This window comes from Cyprinodon variegatus, unplaced genomic scaffold (assembly GCF_000732505.1).
Source record: "Cyprinodon variegatus isolate N-32 unplaced genomic scaffold, C_variegatus-1.0 Scaffold14, whole genome shotgun sequence".
Taxonomy (NCBI): Eukaryota; Metazoa; Chordata; class Actinopteri; order Cyprinodontiformes; family Cyprinodontidae; genus Cyprinodon; species Cyprinodon variegatus.
The window spans coordinates 2,288,111-2,315,859 of NW_015150467.1; the positions used below are offsets into that span (position 1 = coordinate 2,288,111).

The 27,749-nt window shown below is 38.7% G+C and overlaps 1 protein-coding gene across 1 annotated transcript; it reads right to left on the reverse strand.

The window, feature by feature from the left end:
• Window positions 1-955: 955 nt before the first annotated feature.
• tada2a (transcriptional adaptor 2A) lies at window positions 956-27,201 on the reverse strand. The gene is made up of 15 exons (XM_015383821.1): window positions 27,066-27,201; window positions 26,414-26,520; window positions 25,012-25,071; window positions 24,845-24,936; window positions 24,139-24,296; window positions 22,846-22,934; window positions 22,577-22,649; window positions 22,419-22,482; window positions 17,881-17,924; window positions 7,649-7,759; window positions 6,025-6,096; window positions 3,973-4,105; window positions 3,524-3,567; window positions 2,038-2,117; window positions 956-1,363 (listed from the first exon to the last, which is right to left on the reverse strand). The coding sequence occupies exons 1-15, from the start codon at window positions 27,088-27,090 to the stop codon at window positions 1,178-1,180; spliced, it is 1,338 nt and encodes a 445-aa protein (XP_015239307.1). The 5' UTR covers window positions 27,091-27,201; the 3' UTR covers window positions 956-1,177.
• Window positions 27,202-27,749: the final 548 nt, after the last annotated feature.

The following is a 27,749-nucleotide window of genomic DNA, read 5'->3' on the forward strand; positions in this document are numbered from 1 at the left end:
TTTGGATTTTATCTCCCTTTAGAGTCCAGATTCAAGTCATTTCATAGACTTGGGGGAAAATGGGTTTTTGATGGTTGTGATGTTTTCTGTAAACCTAAATCGTTTCCTCTACTCTTTTCCCATGTGCTAAATAAGCAGACACACATCTGTTCAGAAGAATTCTCTATAAAGGTTTTTTTCTTTCATGACAGTTATTAGCGGTTCCAGGAGGAACATTATATTCCATATTTGGACGTATTGGACATAAACAGGCAGATACTCGTAGGAACATCTAACACTCAAGGCATTACTATATGGTGAACAGATCCAAACACTTTTTTGTTTCCATCAGATTTTTTTAAATTATCTGCTTTGAATATCAAAGTAAAATGACTGTTTTTGTAAAATATAAGTGTTTAATAGAACAAGTCACCTTATCTGGGTGAACCTGAAGTCCTTAGAAAATGAAAACTACACAAAATATAAACACTTATAGTTTTTCTAATTTAAAGTTAATACATACCGGTAAATACTAAATATTAGCTTATTTACTTTTACTTTCATATAAATCATTTTTAGGGTCATACTCATACTAGGTTTCTCTCTGTCATGCTGTTGCTGACATCCAGGAATCAAAAGCACCAAACAGAGAATAAGCCTCCGATTTCAAAAACACAATTTTACAATAAAGTGTTGCTTTCACATTTTAACTTAAATATAAAGAGACTAAAAGTAGATCACATAAAGATGTATTGGAGGCGTGCTATGAATAATCTTCAAAAAAAACAAAGAAATGTTATTTTAAAATTATTAAATATATGATTTCTCTTCTTTATTAAAAAATATTGAACGTAAGTTTCTGTTAAATAATGACAACTTTGCTGTAATCAGGCTCTTAAGTATTTCATAAAAATCTAGAAAGATTTACTAAACAAAAACCAAAAAACCTAACTGGATAAAAAAAAATTCAACATTATTGTACACCAAATTATATTTATTAATGTTTTGACAGAGTAAATAAATAATCGATTTAAACAGGAGTAAATCAGACAAAGAATAACACAAACACGTCATTTTAATACATGTAAAAACTGACACCCACAACATTATACTTGGAAAATCTTTTAAAAATACTGTCTATTATTGTGAGGTTACAGTAAAATGAACATCTGACCACAGCCCAGCCTCTTCTGAGGTCCTAAGCCTTTGTGATGTATCCTTCTTTGATGAGGAAGTCGTAGATTTTCCTTGTCTTGTTGACGTCGATCTTGATCAGAGCTCGGGCTTGGGCCAGCCGCAGCCCGCCCTGCCGCCGGCACTCGTTGAGTAAAGCCTGCTTGTACTCCAGGTAGGCTCCCGGCACGAGTCGCACCACCTGACACAACTACACAAGAAAGAGGGGATTTAAGACATGTCCTTTTAAGGCCTAATCAGCAGACAATAGAAGCTTGTATTTTCTAGATTTACTTGGTTACATTTTACTGTTTTTCACAGTAAAAGAATCCAGCTGCAATTAATATTGACCCAGGAACAAAACAAAGAGCCAACATCATGCTGAGTCTAAACATGGCAAATAATTAATAAATAATAATATAATCCTGTGAGACAATGGATGTTAACCTTTAATCTCCCTTATTAAATGCCCTTTAATTGTTCTGCAGATGAAATTGAGGTTTATATGCTATTTAAACGAAGCAGTAGTGATACATTTATGAAACAGTCGGGGTAAAATAAATCTTTTAAACTTTAATTAAATTTATCCTAAAACTAGTTAAACATTTTCTATCTAAGGAAACTGCATTAAGTCACTGACTGCTGACTCTGCCATGACACATCAACATTGACATATTACGTCATTTTGGGCTTCCACACCCCTCCGTGTGAAAAGTCTGCACAGAACACCTAGGAAAATTTGTAACTACACGGAGCTTTAAAAGAAGGAAATCACAGCAGAGCATTTAAAGTGGGATCACAAAAAAAAAATACTAGGAATATACAACAGAAGGCCTCAGCATCTACAGCAGCCTGAATGTCTGTGCAGGAGCTTCACAGCTGTACCTCCTTCTCACGCTCGTTGAGCTTCTCTGTCCCTGGAAGTCCAGTCAGGTTGAGAGGAGGGGCGCTCCGTCTGCCTGTTGCTGTGCAGCAGAAATGAAATAACATTTAACAGACAATAAAAAACCACTTTGAGCACCAGACAACAGACTGTTAACTGTTATGGGAGCAAAACATTACAGAATGTCTAATGGTTATAGTGTACTACGCTGATAAATAGTCCTCTTAGTCTTTAGACCTAAATCCTACAGAAACCAGTGGTGAGCAAACAAGTAAAGAGCAAGAGAGAATAACTAACTGGATGGTCTACAGAGACTTCACTCAATTATTATTCAATAAGAAATGAGAAGACAAGGATGACTGGTGCACTACTGATTTACTTAGAAATGATTATTTCCTACCTATAGTCTAGTGCAGTATAGTGCTCTGTAATATGGTACAGTGTAGTATATTTTTTGTATAGGCTAGTGTAGTATAGTATAGTGTAATGCAGTATAGTTCAGTGTAGTAGTAGTTTTTTTTTTCAGCTTTTATTGTCATTAAACTGTCACAAGTACAGAGCAACCAAATTTACTCTCTGCATTTAACCCATCCCCTTGGGGAGCAGTGGGCTGCCATTGTGCGGCGCCCAAGAAACAGTGTGAGGTTAGGGTCTTTGCTCATGGACCCAGAGTGGCAGTCTGTGGGAGTGGGGGATGGAACTCAGAACCTCAGGATTCCAAGCTCTATGCCCTAAACACAAGGCCACCACTCCCCCTTTATTGTAGTATAAAGTAGTATGATGTAATATAGTGTAGTGTAGTGCAGTATAGTCTAGTGTAGTTTGGTATAGTGTAGTATAAAGTAAAAAAAAGTAGTATGGTGCAATATAGTTAAGTATAGTGTAGTGTAGTACAGTATATTGTAGTATAGTTTAGTATTGAGCAGTGTAATATAAAGTAGTATGGTGTAATATAGTATAGTTTAGTATAGTGTATTACAGTATAGTGTTAAGTAGAGTATAGTATATTGCAGCATAGTCTAGTGCAATGTAGTATAAAGTTGTATTGCAATATAGTGTAGTTTAGCATAGTGTATTACAGTATAGTAGTGGATAGTGTAGTGTAGCATAGTAAACTGTAGTATAGTTTAGTATTGTGTAATATAGTGTAGTTTATTATAGAATAATATAGTGAAGTATATATTATTATAGTATACTGGATGAAAAACTTTCCCCAAAATTCTAAAAAAAAAGAGGAAAAGTTTGAACACAGAAGCATTTTGCTAAGTCCTGATCCAATATGGGTGTAGGAATGTCCAATTTGAGAAATGCTACTGAAGGGAAATTAAACTATTTTTAAAGACTTAAAGAGTAGTATAAATATGTATGAAGAAGTGTATATTTATACGTATTAAAGGAGAGATCCTTTACTCTGACTGAGCCTTGGGGCCATGCTAAGAAAACACAGAGGATGGAGCACAGAGGAATACACACAGAAAAACTAGTTACCTGAAACTGTGATTGTTGTGACAGCTGGAGTGACGCCAGCATCTCTGTATAAAGAAAAAAAAAAGAGAGAGAAAAGTATTATTATCTCTGCTGCTGTGCTGTGCAGACACACATCCCACCTATAGGCAGCATCTCTGGGTTTTTCTTCACTACTCCCAGCTTCACTACTCTCACTCCAGAATGTCATCCAAAAAGATGAATCACTGTTCAAGAGGTTTTATTTTTAGGTGGAACTTGGATCGCAGCCAGAGAAAATGACGACGATAAAAACAACACTAACAGCTCGTGTCAAAGAGGCAGCGAAGACTGATGCAGGAATAGGATGCACTGCATAACAAATGCCTGCTTGATTCATCTCAGCATGACACAGGTCAGCATCTCCTTGGAGCGCTGTTCCAGCGGTCTGTCTATTACACGCTGATCAACAGGCAGACTGATGGGATCCTCACATTGCTGCCTGCTTGCTGAGCCACTGCTGACATGCTCTGCCATCCTGAATGTACTGCAGAACATCATTCAACATGGTCCTCTTCCTCCGCTCATCCTCACGCATCCTCTTCACCCTCTCGTACACCTTCGCACCTGATGCATTGACAAAGACATGACATGTATGAGAGAGGTTTTTTAGTACAGCAAACTATTTTTATTTTAAGAGGAAAAGAAATTTGTGAAAAATTCATACCTTGTTACAAGAACGATTAAAAGATAAGACTAAATTTAAGGTTTCATACCTTATTCTTCTGCTGACAGTTTTCTTACTTTTGGACTACTTATAATTAAGTTGTCTCTTAAAGTTTATAATAGCTTTTAATAGAAAACAACAGGCTGATACCATTTCAATAAAAAGACATATGTGGTAAATACACAAGTCCTCGAAGGCCTGAATCAAAAGATCGATCAAACAGCTGAATTACTTCTTCAGCATGGAGTCCAGTTCTACTGAAACCTGTTAATGACATCATTACTTGATTCAGGGAAACTGAGACAAAGAAGAAAGTGGACTTCACATCACTCAAGGAACTAAACCAGCTGTTAAAAAGACACTTTGCTGGCCTTTCAAGTACTTTCAAAAAACACATTCACTTGAAAAAATTGAAATCTAAATAAGTAATTTTTTCTTAAAATAAGTGCATTTGTTCTTGGATTGAGGAGGTACATTTTGCCAATGGAACAAGACAATTTACACTTAAAATAAGGAAATCACAATTGCATTGTCTTAGTTCAAGTGCATATTCTCTAATTATCTTATTTTAAGGCTAAAAATACTCATTCCATTGGCAAACTATGTCATTTACGAACTCAAATTAAGGGCAAATATACTTAATCTAAGAAAGTTTTACTTGTGTCTAGATGTTTTTTTCCAGTGTTCTTCATCAAAATAAATCAGGAGTTCATAGAGTAGATTCCACATGTAGGGAACTAAAGCAGGGCTAAAGGCCTGAACACATTGGTTGCGTACCACTTTTTAATCTCCGATCCGATATTTTTCGATGTGACACAGACTGAGTATAGAGGCTCCAACTGTGCAGGGTGGGGAGATCTGTTCAGATTTTATTTTTCCAATTCTGTCTCTGTGCCACACAAATTAAAACAATTTCCCACATTTGATTTGGACAGATTATGAAACGTTATAAAAAAAAAAAAAACAACCGGCGCAGCTATAAAGCAAAGACCCACTTAAAGAGTCAGTGCAGCATCTCAAACCAGAACAGATAGAGAATTTGTATAGGCTTATATTAAAAAAATAATGGGATCTATGTTTAAAGAAAAGGAAAATGCAGCAATAAAGGCTTTAGGACGGTTTATATGCTGGCTGAGGCAGTGAGAGGAATATTGTTAAAGAGAGATCTGTGAAGTTTGTCAGAGTTTTTGTTTGTCTTTTTTTTTTTCTCCATAGAGTGGAGAATGACCAGCTTTGCTCACCTGCTCTGTCTGCCCATCGTTGCATTTTTGTAATTTCCCCCAAAGCGGATGTGTTTTACTTTGTAACTTTCGCAACTCTGCTCCAGACAGACCCATGAAATTGCTGCTGAATTGTTGCATAGTCCGACTAAAATAGACCTGGGGTCTAAGTCCCCTTGCAGAAAATCGTGAGGGGTGTGATCATCCCCATTGATTTTCGATGAACGCTAAACGCCACGACCTCGTCCGAGATGCTGTCGAATCGGTCGCAAAATCCAATTTGGTGTGTGCTGCCCTTAAAGTGATTAGACTGTCCTTCAAAATAAATCCTTTTTTAAAATTGTTGTCATTACAAATGTACCTTTACAGACTACAGCTCATTTCTAGAGAAGTAAACCCGACTTAAAAAATACACCATGATGTATAACAGTAGAGGAGGGCAATAACAGGCTGTTGCTCCTAAGCTGAACCTTAAAATTTCCAATCATCCCTCTATCACTGTAAAACAAGCTTGACACATATATAAAAAATATCTCTGATGTACATATAAAAGTTTTTTTTTTTTTTTTTAAACATGAAAGTGTTGAACTTCAACTCACTGCAGAAGGATTTGATTCCTGCTTTCCTGTATTCCTGCAGCCTGCGGATCTCTCTCCTCAGCTCAAACTCAACTGGGAAATGAAGGAGTTAAAAGTTGTTAAATGCATATCTGCAGACTGTTCCATGGACAAAACAACTGAATTAACTCTTCATGCTACAAAATGTAAGCATATTCAGAGGCATTTTACAGGAGCAATCAAAGTTGGTTTGTTCAGTTAGATGAGTCTGATGTTTATACATGTTGTACAAAAAGACATATCTGTTTGTTTTCCTTACTGGCCATCATTACATAAGATTAAATTCTTCTAGTTTGAGATCAATTAAGGAAAAACATCATCTCTATTTTTTCATTACATCCTTTAAAGTCATATATCTCTGGATATTTCATTATTTTTTGGTTTATTAGTCTTTAGACCGTGTGGGTTTGTGAAAATCCTTGTGATATTCATCCAACTTGCTCTCAGCTCTGCCCTCCAACTTTCAACAGGTTAGCATCTTTGTTGCCTTTAAGTCACCTGGCCTACATTGGCTGTCTGATCAGGGTTATCATCCATCTTCTTCCCTGATGTCTAAGCTTGTTGCTTCAGTGTCTCCATAATGTGTGAATTCTTCACCCTTTCCACCAATCTGTGATGCACTTCAGTCACTACTCTTATTTAAACACTCATTATAGCCAGATGCTTTAATTTAATACTGAGAGCACTGCCTTAACTAGCTTCACCCAGCATGTATAGATGGTATTTTCTTTTTGTTCTCCAGTTGAAGTTGTCATTTTCCACCAAAGCAAATTGATCTTTGAAGCTCAGAACCCGTCTTAATCCAAAACGGTCAAAGGAAGGACTCAAAGCATCAGATGAAGGAGATCAGATAAAGACGGGGTGTCTGGTGTCACTTAATGGCAGTAAGAAATCTGCATCTCCCAACATAAAATAGAACATTTTCAGTCTGGGAATCTTTAGAACAAGAGGCAATCAGCCCTCCAGTGTCTGTTCATAAAACTCAGACAGTATCACACATGCAGCACCTGCTGAGGATTGAGACACCCACACACTCTGTGAACAGCAGAGACAGAGAGATAGGGACGTTACAGAACTAAAACTGTGTGTGAAAGGCAGCAGGCATGGCAGGTCATGCCACACTAGACACCAATACTGCTGTGTAACATGTCACGCCTTTGATTGCTGAATGCAGACATGCCTGCAGGACGCAGGCATGTGTTTCAGCACAGTGACATAATCTCTGGTTGGTTCACCCTGCACAAATAAGGGCTCAAAGATGTTGAATGCCTATAGCACAATATCTAGGGCAACAAGTTTATAAATGTGAGTCTTTTGTAGAGCCAGATTTAGTTGTTTTCTTGTAAGAAAAACTTCAAAAACCCACCAGAAACAAAAAAAAAAAAAAAAACTATTCAGGAAGTCTAGTAAGGATGAAAGAAAGATTCTGGCTCCTGAGAAGTGAAATATAAACACAGCTTCTAAAAACAGAAAGCAGTAATGTCACTTACATCCTGTTAGAACAAAACCTACAAGCAAGCTTTACACAATCTGGCTAGATCTTTGTAGAATAAACTCGGTGCATGTTTGCGTGTTTACATGCTAGATGCTCTGAGCCAATACTAACGTGCGTGGCCTTCGATGAATTTGTCATGTTCGGTGGGTCCAACCACTCTGGCAAATCTTCTCATAACATCATAAAGCTCCTGCACCTCCTTCGGGTAACATCGCTCCAGCACTAAAAACAGAGAGGAAAGGAGTGAGTGGGCAGCAGGTACAGACGGATATAACAGAGACATGAAAGTCGGTTAACCTACGCACTTATCGGCTGATACCCACACAGGAAAATAAAACCCAAAGCCAATATCGGCCAAAAATATCGACTGGCTGATTTTTATCTCTACTGTCATCAAATACGCTTCAGGTCATAAATTTAAGTCCAATCATCATTGGCACTAAATATAAATTTTTTCCCCCCCCAAGATGTAATAAATGGGTTAGCTTCAGTGTTTTTTTTTTTTCCAAGAATAAAACAAATGTTACATTAAATAAATAGCAATTCCCTAAAGATACAAACCATTAAGAAAACCTAAAAGCGTTGATGATGATTGTGTATAATCTCTAATCTACAAAGTGCCAAATTATACATTATTATTAACTTTAGGATATTTGACCATTTTCATTGGTTGTATTGTTGGGAGTTCCTCTAAATTGAGAGATTATAAGAAGCATGTTGTCAGAAACGTGAAGCTTCCAAACCAAAACAGACAGAATTAAACCCACAATTGTTTAGATTTAGGTTTAAAGTAACCATATAATTTCATCAACACATTACTTCTGAGTTTTAGAGCAGCTCAGCCAGTGTATCATAGAGGATCTGTGGTGAGAGCTAGAGATAGGCTCATGGCAAGGTAACCTTACATTATAACCACTAAGAGTTGGTTCAAAATACCAGTGGAAATATGCAAAAAAAAAAAAAAAATCAACAACAAAAGAAAAAAAAACCCTCAATGCAGCAGCAATTCTAAGTAGGTTTGAGTGATATTATTCAAATAATATTTTAGCACTTATGATTGAAAAGGGTGAAAACATTTCTTTTAAAAAGTTTGAAGGCTTGTATGGATTAATGTAATGCATGCATCCTGGTCTGAGTGCATATTTGAGTTTCTAAGAGAAAGAAAAGGCCCTGCACCTGGCTTGTTTACAAGTGGTTGTTGGTGAGTGAAGTGCACACTGGCACGTTGGCATCAGGCAGTGTGATTATGCCTCTGTTGATATGCAGTAGCATTCTGCTGAAGCACTTTTTGACTGAAACATAATGACACTGGGATCACGGATTGGGAAAATGATCTGTGTATATCTGTGAGATGGAAAGTTGGGTCAGCACTTCAAAAGAAGTGGCCTTTCTCTGGCTACCGTCAGGATATTGTCTGTTTTACTTTGTGTGAGCTAAATCTATTTACAGTCCACGGAAATGCCCAGCGTGAAATAGACCCACCTTTGCCAGGTCAGACTGCAGGTGGCTTTCGTCTGTTTCTTTAACAAAGACAGTGTTATTGTTTTTATTGGGAGAAACAACACGGCTCTCAACATTGGCCGGTCAAGTGCACATCTGATTACTCAAGGGCTTTTTTTGTCTCTTTGTTATCCAAGCTGTTCCCAATGACATCCTCTGCTGTAAGCAACACCATATAAGATAGCAAACACGCCGTTAGATCAGAGCAGGCTGACAAAGACACAGGTTTGATGTTTTCTGTCTACTCAATGCTTTATGCTTTAAAAAAAAATAATAATAAAAGTGCTGCCACCACTTGATGATATCTTAGGATATCTGGTAAACACAATATAAGATGTTGGATTCCCCTGATTTGTAGTTGGACATTGCCAATGTTCTTCAGACCGGACCCGACTACCTTTAACGCAACTCACACAGCAGGATTAATTCAACGATAATTGGGCCTCTAAAAAAAAGTCGGTAGCAGGAATATGCAAAATACGATAAGGGATATCGCAACTTGCCCCTGCACCATCCGTGGGCCAGTGGCGTCACTCTCTCTCCTTTCCTCAAGGCACCACCAGGTCTCTGTGACTGGAATAGGAGTTGGGTAGCTTCAGCAGGTTGTCAAATAGGCACCCCCCTTCACTGGTGTTTCATTGATTTAAGCCCATGACACCTCGGAGGGGCTCAACGGCAGATCCAGCGTCCTGGACCCACCCCCACCGAATGCCACCCAACCCTGTCTTTAGTTCTTCATTCATTCAGTGCTTCCGTTCTTCCAGCACACCTCGCACTGTATCCAAATCCAGCGAGATGCCTCTCCACCCGCTTGGTGGTGTTGGCTACAAGCCACTTCCTGGCCAGCCCTTTCAATTCCCAGCAGTCCAAGGGCTCTCCAAAGTGACCGTCCAGCAAAGCCTCTGCAGCCCACCTCCACTGGGAGATTCCAGGTCTTCCACCCATTTTGCTGGCTCTCTAGGATGAGGGCTTGGTATTTATTGAGCTTATGCTCATAGGCCACCCCCATCCTCTCTTCCTAGGGGATAGTCAGCTCGATGAGTACCACCTGTTTGGTACCTTTAGACCACACAACAATGTCTGGTCTCAGGCTAGTGTGGGCTATCTCCTCAGGGAATTTCAGCTGCTTCTTCAGGTCTGCCCGCATCTCCCAGTCATTTGCCATAGCCAGGACCCCCTTGCCCCTCCCTTCGGCTATTCACGTTCTCCTGCCCTGGTAAAATGTATGAAACGAGGTCCTTTGGACAGGAATCAACACACCTTGCCATGTTAATCCCCCACCCCCGTTAGCGAGGGCTATGAATAATTTTGGAAAGATGTTCCAACAGAAGGATAATAAGAAACAAAACATTTTAAATTTTTTATTAAATGATCTAAAAGAATACTTTAAAACAAATCAACAAGAGATTAAAATTACTATAAAGTTATGGTAGAAAAACAAGTATATAAAAACTACATGTTTGCCTTAAAAAGTTTTCGGCAGATAATATATTATGCCCTCCAAGTTACACTGCATGTGGCACCGCTCCACTTCGCACAGCTGGGAAACTCAGCAGCAATTACAATCAATGAGATCAGTTACATGGTTTCTGCACAGCAGGGGCGAGTGGACCGCACACGGAAAAACTTGATTAGATTCCGTTTTTCTTGGACGCCGCAGCAAGACCGCAGCAAATAAATAGAAATTACCTCAGATTAACAGGAAATGGAACAATCGCAGCATCTGGACTGTGCAAATATTACTAGACAGCTATATTTGGTAAACAATAAAAAAAAGAATATTCTACATTAGGACATTTACACATACACATATACAGAGGTTGGACAATGAAACTGAAACACCTGGTTTTAGACCCCAATAATTTATTAGTATGGTGTAGGGCCTCCTTTTGCAGCCAATACAGCGTCAATTCGTCTTGGGAATGACATATAGAAGTCCTGCACAGTGGTCAGAGGGATTTTAAGCCATTCTTTTAAGCCATTCTTCTTGCAGGATAGTGGCCAGATCTGGTGACTGTGCAGACCATGGGAGATGTTCAACTTCACTTTCATGTTCATCAAACCAATTTTTCACTATTCTTTCTTGCTGTGTGTATTGGTGCCTTGTCATACTGATACACGGAACCTCCTTCAGGATACAATGTTTGAACCATTGGATGCACATGGTCCTCCAGAATGGTTCGGTAGTCCTTGGCAATGACGCGCCCATCTAGCACAAGTATGGGGCCAAGGGAATGCCATGATATGGCAGCCCAAACCATCACTGATCCACCCCCATGCCTCACTCTGGGCATGCAACAGTCTGGGTGGTACGCTTCTTTGGAGCTTCTCCACAACATAACTCTCCCCGATGTGGGGAAAACAGTAAAGGTGGACTAATCAGAGAACAATACATGTTTCACATTGTCCACAGCCCAAGATCTGCGCTCCTTACACCATTGAAATCGATGTTTGGCATTGGCACAATTTACCAAAGGTTTGGCTATAGCAGGCCAACCTTGTATATTGACCCTGTGGAGCTCCCGACGGACAGTTTTGGTGGAAACAGGAGAGTTGAGGTGCACATTTAATTCTGCCGTGATTTGGACAGCCGTAGTTTTTTTTTGTTTTGGGATACAATCCGGGTTAGCACCCGAACATCCCTTTCAGACAGCTTCCTATTGTGTCCACAATTAATCCTGTTGGATGTGGTTCGTCCTTCTTGGTGGTATGCTGACATTACCCTGGATACCGTGGCTCTTGATACATCATAAAGACTTGCTGTCTTGGCCACAGATGTGCCAGCAAGACGTGCACAAACAATTTGTCCTCTTTTGAACTCTGGTATGTCACCCATAATGTTGTGTGCATTGCAATATTTTGAGCAAAACTGTGCTCTTACCCTGCTAATTGGACCTTCACACTGTGCTTTTATTGGTTCAATGTGCAATTAATGAAGATTGGCCAACAGGCTGGTTCAATTTAGCCATGAAACCTCCCACACTAAAATGAGAGGTGTTTAATTTTTATTGTCCAACCCCTGTATATACCTACCTGTATATTAGCAACTGTGCACATTAAATCAACTAAAGGACTGCATACATCAATGTAAAACATGACAATTAATCTATTAAATATCTGAAATGACTGTTAAATTTCTGGATATTCCAAAACAAAAAGTGAAGTTGTCTAAACTGTTGTCAAATTCAGAGGAGTAGTAGTTTTGTTCGGACTCCAGGTTTTATCACTGGCTTTTATTGTGCAATCTGCACATGCTCCTTGTAGTTCCTATGGGCTTTACATTGAAGTGGAGGCAGTGTAAATAAGGAGAAAAATTGTGGGCTCTTCAGCAAATACTCATTTCGGAGAAGATCTTCCCATCGCCAACTTAAGTTTGTCAAACAGAAACAGCATTTGCAAAGCCTTTGACAAACTTGGTGTATTCATTTTTTAGTTCCTGAATATAAAACGATACCTAAACTTGGGATCACATCTAAAATTGTGAGGAATGGACAATGTTCACAATAAGTCAAGTTATGCAAAATTCACAGTTTTTTTCTCAGCATTTTAATGCTCAAAACAAGGGAAGATAGTAGGTAGACAGAAAAAAATATATATCTTTTTTATCCTCTGCCTGTCATGCAATTTAAATGCAGCTATAAACAGGGTCCGGTGAGGAATATAAAAAAAAAAGACACAAATTATTTAGGGATCAAAGGAATGAAAGCCTGATTTCAGCAGACCCGTGGGTAGATCTAACACATCGGTACGGATGCACGCACACGGAAACAGTGATCAGAATAAAACCCTTGCTGTGTGCCACTGTAGCACCTGTTATCACAGCCGCTCTGTGGATACTCTGCTGATATGATCTCCAGAGGCTCCTGCAAGGAGACAATATGTTTCCTGAAACCAAACGAATCTTTACCTCTAATCCAAGGCGACTGATTATCAAAAAGCTATTAACACAACTCTGTATAGTACAATATATGATATACAGGGATATGATTTTTAACTGTCAACACTATTTATGAATTTTCCTTTCTGAAGACTTGACTTGGGGTGAAGAGATATAACAGATCTGCAATGCAGGAAGTTTTAAAGCTGATTATCACCTGAATTAAAGCCAAAGAACAGCTCCAGAAACTGCTCAGTAACTGTGGATTCAAATATCTCCCCTTTTACTAATTTATTTGGTTTAAAAGTAGAAGACTGCATCACAGCGCTTTGATTTCCAAGCTGGACTGTTTTTAATCTGCTAAAGGGAATGAAAAGGCCAAGCGAACCAGGCAGGTGGGGGTTACCTGCTGCACTAAAACTGATTACAACTCTCCCTGTAAAACAGCAGCTGGTCCTAAAGCCACACTGAATGAGGAAACTAACAATGTTTCCCCTAACTGGTTAAAGTCAGTTTTCCAATTACTCTGGGAGCAATGAATAACTGATTCAAAGGAGAAAATCATCTTCCTGATCCGTCGAGCATAAGCCAGTTACTGACACATTAGTTTGAGCAACATGAGTCACAAGAGTAAAAAAGACTGAAAGGTCTCACTGGTTTTTCCTACAAGGCCAGGACAATTTTCTGTTAAACCGCTACATTGTGCGGACCAACCATCCTTATGAGGACCTCCATCAGCTTCCATTGGGAAAGATTATTGTTTTAAGCTTAGGTGTTAGGATTAGGACTAAGGTCTGAATAGGTTTGGTTAGTGTTAGATATGTACCTGTAATGATTAGGTGCAGGGTAAGGGTCCAAGTTAGGCTGTATAACTCACCCACAAATGAATAGAGGTCAACAGAAAGTCCCCACCGGAATAGTGAAACCTAGCTTTTTTTTCTTCTTCTGCAGACCAGTACAAAATCCTAGTGGTTTAGATGAATATGTTAGAATGGCCTAATTAAAGTAAAGACCTAAATCTAGCAGATAATCTGTGACAGATTTGATAACTTTGAATTAAGGGCAGTATAAATATGCAATGCTTTTTGAAGATTACAGCAGATAAAATTAAAATCCATGGTGCTGTTTTTCCTCAACTTTACAAATATACGTACAATATTATGATCCAGCTCATAAAAACATCTTATTTATAACTCCATACACAGAGGTTTGTGGTTATAACAAGAAAAACACAGCTGAAAGGAGGATATGTAATTCTTTAAGACGGAGGTCTTCAACAGTGGGTCCACGACACATAGGGGGTCCCAGGAGGTACTGCATGGGGATCGCGAAAGTTTTGGTTGATAGGACTTTTTTTTTATTTTTATCCCCCCTGCAAATTTTTCCACTAACTGAAATATCTTTAAATCCACATAAACATGAATTCAACACACTGCATTAAACAGATAAATGGAAGCAGAAGATTGCTTTCAGTCACCAATGCAAACATTCAGCAACACACAGGAGCTCTTTTAATCTGGGCACCGTTTTATTCACAACACCTGTCCCATTAATCAGGAATCAGAATAGGAAATACTTTAATAATCCCAGGGAGAAATTCCTTTGGTAACATGACTCCATCTGTAATAGAGTGACTATAGGACCAGTTTGATATAACACAATTTCATACTACCGGTATATATATAATTAGGGTGTCCCCGCTCCATCAGTTTGGGGATCCTTGGCCTGCAAAACTTTGAAGACCTCTGCTCTAAGAAATCCAAAAAATTCAAGATTTAGAAGTGCTTCAACAATCTAACCAAACTTAGAAAACAAGAGTTGTGAATTAGGTTTGCCTCACAGACTTTTTTCTTTCCTATTTTGAGTCAGATTACATCCTTGCTGCATGAAAACAAACATCTCTGTCCACGTGATTTGTAAGAGCAGCGCTCTGATGGTGTGTGTTCACACATTTGACTCCCCGAACATGGATACACACTCTGAGACCTGTTGTGTTTGCCTGAAAGCTTCGGCTGCGTTGCTGAGTAACAGACGAGTGTCGAAGCCAAAGAGGAGAGGCTCTTTGTGAGTTCAGACTGCGACGTGTGAGCACTAATTAACAGCTGCTGTCTCCAGCTGAGCGTATATGAAGTCATGCTTCTAACAAAACACTGGACACAAACACTGAACCACAACTCAGAGGAAATTAAACCTCTGTGCAGATTTAAACCAGGATCCAAATTCTAACTGCAAACAGCAGAAAATAACCTGATCCCCTTGTGGTTCTGATTCTAGAAGTACTGAGACATGATACCTTGAGCCTGTGGGGTTATGAGTTCTACTTCATTTATTGGATGTGACAAACCCACGAATACACACATATCAAGGGACTTTCTATCAAATTCCATTTATTTCTATGGCCTAATCCAAACCCTAAGCATTACAAACACATACCTAAACCCTAAACCTAACCTGAACTCAATTCACACCTTAGTCCTAAGCCTAACCTCCACCCAAGCAGAGAATGTTTTCTCATGAGCAAGTACATTTAAGTCTCCTCAATGTAGCATATTCCTGGGAAATGGGCCTTACACTGTCCCCACATGGTAACAAATACATGGCCACACACACACACACTCTGACAGTCTCCATGGCAACCGGTTTGCAGCTCCAGTCTGAGTTGGCTTTTGTCTTGAAAGGCTGCAGAGATAAGGGAGCAAGGCTAACCGGTGGGCTGAAGGGAAACATCAATAAAACATGAGAGGAGAAGTATTCCGACTCCCAGACCACAAACTGTTCCACGGAGCAACACGTGGAGCCCTCACCTCCAGGAAACGTACCAGGCTCTATAATTGGATAAAATCCTTCCATAGCAGAAACTGGCCATAAAAGCAATAACCCCCAGAGATGCAAAGAATTATATCACTGAGCTCAGTGAAATCCAACCTGTAACAGGTGGATCATGGACCCGTGCAGACATCTCTGCAGCAACGCCCTTCAGACGGGGAGTGAGGTTACACCGATAAATACGCCCACTCCCACACTACATAACGCCTCCATCAGCCAGCTTGTTGATAAGATCCCCAGCCTTTTCTGCTTATTTAGAAAAATTACATTTTATGTTCCAGCATGAAAATTGCCTGTAATTATTTTGCTATTTATAGTTGCAGTAAGTGAAGGTCTTACTCATCCATTATGATTAAAAGCAAAACCACAAAACGTTCTTCAACAAATGAGAAAAACAGCAGAACTGGATGCGCTTCATTAATCTGGTTTCCAGTTTGTCTCTTTTTTTTTCTTAAACTTACAATAAGTTAGATAGATAATTTTAAGGTATAGTGGAGGATGTTCTTTTCTGGGTCGATCATCGAAATAAGTGGTCCTCCTAATTGTCAATCATTCTGCGCATTCAGCGCATGCGCACTTTCAGGCGTATATATGTGGTGAGCTACGATTTCAGCCATCGAAAGCTCACCTGTCTCACCGCGGTTCTTTTAAAATGACCGAGGGTTGTAAGAGTAAAAGTGTCTACGAAGAGTATGAGAAGAAAAGAAAGGCCTCAGAAGAGGCAGATATATCCCAGAATGCTTTGCGCAGAGAGCTCTCCTTGCAAAGCATTATGGGATTTGCTGTCACAGTGGCCTGCTGTCGCCATAGGTTATCGCTACCTGACAGTGGAGACTAATAACAAAGATGCCGCAGGAATCGCGCTTTGGAGTGGAGTTATGTGACCAATGGGGAGTAAAAAGTAGTGATCATCTGCCCGAAAAGTAAGTTAACAGAGTTTACTATGAAATCCACTATAGTCCCCGCTCTGTATAGTGATTGAGGGATTTAGGGCGGACGTTCAGACACAGTAAGCTTGTATTAGCTTTGAGAACAGCTACTTGTAAATAGAGCGTGCATGAGGACAAATGGGCTCATGCACGCGTTTAAAAGGCGTTCCCTCACTGGAGCGGGTACAGGGTTGTGCATGTGCTTTTTTTTTTTTTGAGAAGGAGCGGGTGGGTCTTTTAAAAAATTTGTGTAGAAAACCTCCACTATAACTTTAAACTAAACTCAAGATATGTCTCATGAAAATGATTTATGTAGCTAATTACATTAATATAAAAATATACTGTAGAAGTTAAAACTGTGTGGAATTTTGCCTGATTAATAGAGTCAAACTGTCTGTTCTCTCATATGTTTCTTAGCAGGCATCACATTGATCAAACATAATTTGTAGACAGTAACTTCCTTTAAATTGGTTTATTTTCTCTATGATTAAACATTATTCTAGAAGCTCTGCTGCTTTATTTAAACCCATCCCAGCTTTAACCTGGTTAAACCTTCAAAGCTATTCTACTTCTACTGTGATCTGTAGGTATTCTACTTCTTCAAGCTATTCTACTTCTACTGTGATCTGACTCAAAGCTTAGATATTTGAAGGTACTCTTCCTTCATTCAACAGTTTATTATCATTACAGTCAGTCTTTCTAGGTACAGTTCTAGTTAGACGGTTGAAAGCAGGCAGATGTTAAAAGGAGTCGATCAATCTGGTGATCAGATGTTTTTTTAGAAGCCTTAACAGAGTATTTGATCCTTGTTGGGCTTTCTTAGGAACATTTGGCAGTTTGTATTTATTTGAATAATAAGCTGTAGTTATTTTCTAGGTTGGTGAAAATCAGGAAAAAAAGTACTTCTAATACATCATAAAGTCCAGAATTTTGATAATTTAAGAGTGAAAAAAGATACATACGGTACTACAAAAATAAATATCTATTTTTTCCGTACAAATCCTGAACCAGAAAACACTAAACATTTTCAACACATCGGGGGAGTAAATGAACCCTGCCTGTACGCTGATTGAAGGTTATTACAGCAGAGTTTGGTTTGCACACATTTTTCAGAAAGCAGAGCAGCAATCTGGCAGCCAGATATGAAATGTCTGTCCGATCCTGTGTGAATACCTCAGCAGAGCTCATAAGAGTTTTAGAGGGGAACTCACTCTGGAATTTGCGCAGGTTGATCAAACCATGGTCTCTGATGATCCTGAAAGACATGAACAGGTCAGTTTGGAAAAATATCCTTTAATCACCAAGGCAGCCTATAAAAGAAGAGCATTCAAATTAACAGTGCGCTGAAAATATGAAAATAAAATAGTGTTAAATTGCACTGCTAAATCGAACTTAACAGTCATTCAAAAATGACAGCAGACATTATTGAAAAGTATCACAATATGGGGTTTGGAAGCTACTTAATAAACTTTAACTCCTCCGAATACTTTATCATTAACTTCAATGCATTTACATTTTCCACACAAATCAGCTTATAAATGTGACAAAAAAGGAAAGTGAGAGGTAGTTTTAAAAATGTTTATAATTAAAAAAGTTGTATGCTGATGCCTCTAAATAAAATGCTGTGCAACCAGTAACCAGCAGTCACAACATCAGAGATAAAATGCTCTTGGGTGTAATCTATTCTCAGTATACATATCACATGTAATCCTGACGGTACATTGAAGTATTTGGCGGTAACATCAAGTCTGTTTCTGCAAAACAGAATTCAGGGCTTTTGGGTCAGAAGAAGCTCATAAATTTCAGGTCTGACTTTCAGCTGCAGAGCTCCAGGTCTGATCTTACAATCCTCTCTGACAAGTTAGCAGGGATAAAATAGGATCTTGGCTGGTGGAGGTAGCTGGAAAATGCCTTCCCCGACTAGCATGCCATTCCACAGGGTTGAGGGAATACAAACTCGTTAAAGTTGATTCGGTGATGGATGCACTGCACCAAGGCCAATCTGCAAAGTGTGACAGCTAACAGGAGGACAATGGAGAAAACAGTCCTTCACGCCTAAATTCTTAATATATTTCACCTGTGGTGGTATTCTAAAACATTGAAATCTCAACCTAAACTTCTTCACATTTGATCAAGTTAAAACCACAAACTTCAATGCATTTAATTCAGATTTTGGTAAACATAAATGATTCAAAAGCTAATTCAACAGTTTGTGGCACGAACCACCATATGAACTAATAACAGCTACAAGTCTTTCAGCGTATTTGTATACCAGCTATGTACATCCAGAAAAAAAAATTGTTATCCACCCTTCTTTGCTAAATGTCCATAGCACTCTCAGACTGGGTGAAGTAAATCTATAAAAGGAAAATTTAAAGTCTTCCCCACAGCTTCTCCATTGGACTTGGGCAATGACTTTGACCTGACAATTCTCACACATGCACATGCTTTACTAGAAAACCATTGCATTGCAGCTCTGTGTAAATCCCACTATCCTGCTAAAAGGTGGACCTCCACCACCGTGTTAGGTTTTGCATCCTTGCAGCCTGTAAAAAGTTGCATCATGTCCTGCATTTAGCTTCTTCTGTCTTTCCATCCACCCTGTCCCTGCAGAGGAAAAGTTACTCTACAGCATAAATCTGCAACAATAATCTAAAGGGGCATAGGTTCATTATATGACTTCAAATTTATAAGACAGCCACTCATTTTAGCTGCATACAAAAAATTACTGTGCCCTACTGGTGTATTATTTGTTATTTTAATCTTTTTGCTCAGTTTGTCAGTAAACAAAGCCCTTCTGTGTATATTTCCCATAGCACCGCCATGTGACTGGAGGTAACACATGGCAAATGTGCAAACTGGTAAACAAGGTAAAGAAACAGAGGTGAGCCAGTGTAACATATAATGAAGAAAGGTCCAACATCCAGTGTGGAAAAAAAATTGAAGAGGGATAAGACTTGAATAGAGCTTGGAATTTACAGTATGAACTTAAACATGACCTTCTGGCTTTTTAATGCCTCTCCTCCATAAAGGCCAGGTTTTCAACACTATGTCTAACCTTTTTCTTGCTGCCAGATTTTTCCACCATAATAGTAAATCTCTGCAATGCCTCCAGATTTACTATCAGCCTCTTAGGTTTTCCTCTGATTAAAGATCTTACAGTTGAGCCCTGTCTTGGTAGGCATGCACTTGTGCCATTCTCTTCCTATTATTGGATAAAGCACTGAACATGCTCTGTGAAAATGGCAAAGCTTAAAATATTGTATCATAACCTAATCCTGCTTTACATGTTTAAGTCATTTAAAAAGACAATGAGGTGAAGTGGATTAGATTAAGGGTGATCAGAATAAAGGGAGATGAATTCCAATGCACTTCATGTTCTGAATTATCAGCAGATTATGTGTTGCTTTTGATAGATGAATCAACATAGATTTCCTATTGTTGTTTCAACTTCTCTTTCAGTCCATTGCTTTAGATTTCGGAAATTCAAATTGATGCTTTATCATTTCCATTCAAATATTTCGGTAACTAATTCTCCGTATCTTGGTTTAACTTAAAATCGACAGTTCACCCACTGCCTTGTATTGCTAGTTAACTTAACTTGAGAAGTCTCTTTGGTTACATTTAGAAACTGAAGTTAATATAGATATTTAAAAAGCAAAGGTAAGTTCCTTTATGCAGTCTGACGCATTATTGACTTGAATGCTTTGAACCCAATACTGCAACCATAACCGAATAATAATGCTATAGTGTAACCGCATGAAAACCGCCCCCGCCTACCCAATCAACCGAACATTTATTGATTGATTTTCCTCATTATCCGGTAAAAAAAATATGTTTCAAGTTACTGGAACCCAAATTCCTTACTAGACACGTATGAATGTGTCCCTGAATCTGTTCAAACTCATCTGAGTTCAGCGGGCTCAAAAAGATGTAGAACACTTCATGCCTGAAACCTTCAAACTGTAAGTTTAGTAAACATTCGTGATGATGAGAAAAAAAGCTTTGTCAGTTAACATGCTCGCTGCAATTGCCATTTAGGCTTTCGCTATTTTAGATCGTGTAGCATCCGATCAAGTCATCAAACCTTTTCTGCTTTTCTTTACGCCTGCAGGCTTTTAGTCCATCGACGCAAACTCATCCAGCACATAATCACTCAACCAGCCCTCATCATCTTAGGGGTGTAAATCACACCCATCATGGTGATTCGATTCAGTATCGATTTCCTGACCCAACGATTTGATTATTTTCAATACTCAAGAATACACCGCGATACGATTCGATTAATTGGTTCTTTTTTCTTTTTTTTTTTAACAGTTGCACTCCACCTATTACTATTAAAACCCCATTCACTGAAAAGTAATAATACCCCTGCGTTATAGATTCTGATAGGCCTTTCATCAAAAAATACTGCACAAAATCAGTGCAATGAGTGCAATGCAATACCTCGGCTCCAGACGTCCTCGCCCCCTCCACAGACGCTCCGCTGCTCCTCTCCCAAATTGTAGCTAACCGCAAACAGTGCCGCAGACAGGAGGCCAGCTTGTTTTGTTTTTATGACCCGAAATTGCAGAAAACAACTCGTGAAGTTTGACCCGTTAGAAGAGCGAGGTGAGGGAGAACGCTGGGACCCTTTTTCCACCTGGATCTCCGCTCTTTTTGTCCCTCATGATGCTCCGTCATCGGACTAAACTCACCCCCACTTCCTCTCCGCCTCGGCCGTATCTAGACCCACAGTGTGTAGCATAGACCAAGCTTCATCATTGAGCATAAATCAAAAACGTCTGTGTCAAGCTTACTGCAACACACTGCTGTAAGAGTATAACCAGGAAGCGAAGTAGGAGGGCAAAATGGGTTTAGCGCCACTGCAGCACGGGAGGGAGAATTACGTCCAGGAGCAAATGGATAAAAAATAGACCGGAGGAAAAAAAAAAAAAAAAAACATGAATCTATACTCTTGTGGACGTATCGATGCATCGGATCGTCGGCTGTTGGATCGATGCATCGATACAAAACGATTATTATTTACACCCCTAACTATCATGATTTTCCATTTCAGTGGTGCCTCCCATTTTCTCTCCATTAGTCTTTTTCTATTTAACCGTGTCTCTATCAGCATGTTCCGTCTCTCCGCGTCTTTCCATGTGGCTCGCTATCAGAGTCAGCTGTGCTGCTCTGCCTCTTCACTAATTTCTATCCCTTTGCACCACGGCTTATAGGTCTATTCTCCTTGCTCGGCCATGGCACCTTTTTTCATCCAAGCCAATGTTGATTCACAGCATCAAGTCTTCTGCCAGGGTCCAAGCGCCAGATAACTAATTTAATTCATGTCAATAAAACTTTTCTAATTGCAGCTTTTCTCTGTTGGAGTCTCTCCAGGTTGACATGCATTACTCTGATGTCCATATAAATTCATCCATAAGGCTTGATGTAAAGCAGCAAATAAAGACCCAGGCTTTATGGTGGAAAATTAGCAGCAACCCATTTACTTATGAGCCCATTTCTCGAGGGGTGGTGCTTTTGACAAAATACCCTGCAATGTTATGAAAACATCATCAGTGCATGGACTCAGCAGAAACTAAGTAAGCACAGAGTTGTCTGAAATGGTGTGGTTTGAAAAATGGTAAAAGCAATGGAGGCTCCAACTGGTGAAAACAGAAGGTAATGATGCCCTCTGCTGAAAGAATGAGATTACTGCACACTACTGACTACATTCTCATCACTTTATAAATGAATAATAAACACCTACTTCTTCCTTCTTTGTCTCTCTTTTAATCTTGAATGATAAATATCAACGACTGCAAGCTTGAGAGCTGTAAACAAGGACAGAGTAGAAAGTTTAAGTATTAAGTGTGATGCTGTAGGTACCAACAAAAACAAAATTATCTTTGAAAGTGGTACACTTACAGTGCAGTACATCTGAGTCATCATCCACAAAGTCAATGTCTTTGAGATCCCATTCTGCGTAGTTGTCAAACTCCTAGGAGAGAGATTAAAATGACTGCCAGTATCTGCTAGCCTGATTTAAGTTTCCATGCAACCCATCAATAATGAGGATACTATGACACTGCGAGGTGAAAACAAAGTCATAAGTCACTATTTCAAATCATTTAACACTAAGCCTGCTAGTGGTGGTTGTACTTATTCATTGTATGTAAAGAGTGATGTCTTCCCACCTCCATGAAGTCTGCTCTGGCTGGCATGTATCCTGCCATGTCTCGAGACAGCACCGAGTCAAAGTTTGGCCGAGGGGGGTCATCAGAGGCTGTGGAGTCAGAGGAAGAAGAGGCAGAATAAAACACCGACACCAGCTTCAGAGTTTTAATGTTTAGAAATATGATAGGCTAGTTTTCTTTCACAAAGCTGTAGGCAGAAGCTTCCATGCATTTCATGACTCCTTTTTCTAAATGTCTTTCTTTCTTCTGTCAGTTTTTTTTGTTATAATTAGAGAACAAAAAGAAAATCTGCACGTGCTTCAATATTTATATGTCCTGCGCTTTAAAAAAAAAACACAGTTGTTGGTTTTCATTATAGTCGAGTCATAAAAGGCAATTTGAAGGCCCTTTAGGCATCATTAATAAATCCACTGAATATTATTAACATTTAGCACACATTTGGTAGAGTTTATTTTTTTTTTAAGAAAAGATAGGCGTTTCAATACAGGCATCTACACAAGATAAAGAATAAAATGCAACCAAAACTAAGTAACTCAAAAATCAGGATGATCAATGAGTTGGATAAAACTTTATTGTATGAATCTGCGAAACATAACAAATAAAGGTCCTTAATTAAATTGAAATCAAAGTATACAAAACTATAAAGTTGATTTTAATTTTTCACCTGATATTAAAAGAAAGAATAAAGTCTGTAACCTTTTCCATAATTTATTTAGACCTGGAATATTATAAAATTTTATTATTTATCTAATAATTCCTAATATTACCTTGTAAACTATCTCAAAGGTTTCTCAGAGGGTTTAGGATAAAGCAGCCAAGGATCTCCCAGTTTGCTTAAAAAAATGTAAGATCTGCTTTCTTTTATTGAAAATAAACTCATAGTAAAATCTGCTATATTGCTTAAATTGAAAGAACAAAAAACTTGAATCAAAGGCTATGTGGCCAATGTCGACATAAAAGGACATTGGATAAAGTCAGACGCCATTAGACAGAGCTGAGAAACAGTATAACAGCTAAGTTAAATGTTTGCTCCACTGACTGACCAGCAGGAGCTAAACCTGTAGCTTTAAGATCTCATAACTGTGGATCCATTTTGTTGTACAACTCATTTCCAGGATAGTTCTTAAAACCTCTAGAATTAAAACATTAGGAAGTTTTAGCATGTAACCTTTAAGTGGAGGAAAAAAAAATCCTGATAAATGATTTTCAAAGGAAATTCAGAAAAAGTTTCCTGAGTTAATGCAGTTTTATGTTTAAAGAAACATAAAAGAAGTGAAGCAGGTGCCTGCTTACGCTTAAAAGGAATAGCTCCATCTGCAAAACGAGAGTCTTTTGTTTTCCTTAGGCTGAGCAAGGTGGAGGAGAAGAGTGGGTTATGGATGAAATTCTTCATGTAGTGGCTTTCACATTCTTCTTTGGTTTTAGTGCGCATCTGATAAGCTACGTCCTGCCTGAAGAAGAACAAAGCAAAACAAAAGAAAAAGGCATAATTTCAATCCACTAAGGAAGGATTTTTAAACAGATTTTAGACGCTGAAAGTTGCAGAAAAGAACGAAACATTATGTCTGCTTGTATTTATTGAGTGTAAGAGTACAAGATAAAATGAGTCACAAAGTTTTAGCTGTGAGGCAAATGAAACGGTAAAAGGAGAAATAACTATAAGGACAGAGACCATAATAAAACAAGGGAATAGTGGAGAAAGTGTGGAATACAAATATATCTTTCCAAACTGAAAACACTGAAAATCTAAAAGCTTTTTGCATTCAGAGCCAAAACAAAAATATTTCATATTTAAGTTGAGCTCAAACAATAGCAGTGTGTTAGCGCAGTGATGAAGAGTTTCAACCCTAAAGCAATAAAACTCAAGACAAAAACCCAGAAACCTTAAATAATAACAGAAAAGAGTGTGGCGAAGGGAAAAAAAAAACAATACCCAGGTTGTTTTATGAACAATCAGGCAGGCAGACCTAAAATAAAATAAAAGTGAGTCACTGCTCACCAGTTCCCAAAGCCACAGTCCATAACAGCTTCCAGCAGCGCCATCTCCTCCTGCGCCGTCCACCCTGGCTCCAACACTGGGAAGTCTGATGTCTGCAAGGTGGAGAGGCGTAATAAAACATCTCATAGAGGGATGAGAAACACTGAAGAGAAAAGAAAGATACTCACCATTATTTCATATTTGTGATCACTCTGATGTTTTTTGTACTCAAACCCTCTGGTGAAACACTGAAAGTATAAAGACAACTTGAGCTCCTATGTTTGTATGATGGTTATCTGATGTACAGAAAAATCAGTTGAGTTATTCTAACAGTTTTTTTGACAGTGCTTATCTAACAAGGTCCAATGCGGCTTTAGCATGGAGGCAATCAGCCTGTGGCACTGCTGAGGTGTTATGGAGGCCCAGGATTCTTCAATAGCGGCCTTTAGCTCATGCATAGTGTTGAGTCTTGCGTCTCTCAACTTTCTTTTACAATATCCCACAGATTCTCTACGGGGTTCAGGTGAGGAGAGTTGGCAGGACAATTAAGCACAGTGATACCATGGTCAGTAAACCATTTACCAGTGGTTTTGGCACTGTGAGCAGGTGCCAGGTCATGCTGAAAAATGAAATCTTCATCTCCATAAAGCTTTTCAGCAGATATGGAAGCATGAAGTTCTCCAGAATCTCCTGATAGCTAGCTGCATTGACCCTGCCTTTGATAAAACACAGTGGACCAACACCAGCAGCTGACATGGCACCCCTGACCATCACTGGATGTGGGTACTTGACACTGGACTTCTGCCATTTCCTTCTCCCCAGTCTTCCTCCAGACTCTGACACCTTGATTTCCAAATGACATGTAAAACTGAGCAATAGTCCAGTGCTGCTTCTCTGTAGCCCAGGTTAGGCACCTCTGCCGCCCTTTTTTGGATCAAAAGTGGCTTGACCTGGGGAATGTGGCACCTGTAGCCCATTTCCTGCACACGCCTGTGCACGGTCTGCAATCAGGCCTTCTCCACAATCTTCCTCAGGGTCCAGTCACCTCTTTTCATTGTGCAGCTTTTTCTGCCACACTTTTCGCTTCCTACAGACTTCCCACTGAGGTGCCTTGATGCAGCACTCTGGGAAACAGCCTATTCATTGAGAAATATCTTACTGTGTCATACCCTCTTGCTTGAGGGTGTCAATGATGGCCTTCTGGATAGCAGTCAGGTCGGCAGTCTTACCCATATTTTGGGGTTTTAAGTGCCGCAGGAATCTTTTGCAGGTGTTTAGAGTTAATTTGATGCAGATGATTAGGTGCATAGACCTTTTTCATGGTATCCTAATTTTGTGAGATAGGAATTTTGGATTTTCATGAGCTGTATGCCAAAATCATCCGTATTAAGATAATAAAAGACCTGAAATGTTTCAGTTAGTGTGCAATGAATCTAAAATATATGAATGTTTAAGTTTTATCATTACATTATGGAAAATAATGAACTTTATCACAATATGCTAATATTTTGATAAGGAACTGTACAACCATTCATCTGAATGACAGTCCGAGTGGATTGTTAATGAACCAACAGTTTGTTTGCTGCTAACCTGGAGGCAGAGGAGAAATGGTGAAGGTCCACATTCAGCACACTTGATGTATGGCTCAGTTAAATATGAAGAGCAGCCCCTGCATGGTGGTTTATCAAAGGGATCATCTGCAATAAGGAACATCATCAATAAAGCCAGTGGTTACAGTACATCTTTAGATCGTGTAAATAAACCGACTTAGATTCACAAAAAAACAATCATCGAATATAAACCCCATAACTGCTAGGTCTGCTAGTCTTAAATCTTTTAAATATTACGTAGCCACAGTTGTGTCTCTTATCCCAACAAACAGATCCTTGTAATGTGTAAATGGATTTAGCATCAATGCTATTTGTATTGTTTTGCATTGAACTATAGCAAAAGCTAAATGCTAACGTTAGACTCGTTTAACTTATCTTTTATATATATATTTAGCGTGTTTTACTTGCAGCATTATCCAGTTAGAGTATAATTGATACATCAGTAATTATATGAACCGTAGCATTTCTGAACTGTTTTAGTTTTTAGACAGTTGTAGCGCTTTTCTTTCTTTTTTTTTTTTTTTTTTACCGCTAAATGCTAACGTCTGTTTAGGTATCGACGTAGAGGAAGTTAAAAGGATGCAAATACTCAAGGAACAACAGTTTACCTGTATGTTTTCTCAAACACTTACTTGCAAAAGATGCTAGACACTCCATTAATTCGTTATGAAGAAGAAGAAGAAAAAAATAATAATTCAGAATTAAGGCCCGATCTATTTCTCGGTGCTCAAGTCAAAGCTAGTCGAGTGCCTAACTTTGGATGCGGACAGTCGGGGGATTGAAATAGTTTTTTTAAATCTCAGTCAAGCAGTATGTTACGGAAGAGGATTAGGGCCACTGGAAAAAAAAAAAAAGTTAACTGCATGAGCTTTTTCCTTTTTATTTTTTCTTTGTCAAATATGTACACATGTTTTCCTCGTGCAATCTGTGGAGGACCAACTCTGCCATATTTATAAATATATACAGAAATAAACAAATGCTCAATAATTAATTGCCCACAAATATACAATAGACAAATAAATGTAGGTAGAAATTAAATTATACAGTGAGAAATAAATGTATGAATCTCGTTTAATTCGCTTCTTTATTTATTCGCCAGATTTTATGGAGAACCAACTCTGCCATATTTAAAAATAAATACAGAAATAAATAAATGCTCAATAAATAAAAAAGCATACAATTAATTACCCCCCAAAAGACAATAAATAAATTAGGTAGAAATTAAATGGTACATTGAGACATAAATGTGTATATAAATTTTAATTAGCTTCTTTATTTATTCCCCTTTGTAATAATTACTTTTTTTTTAATTTATT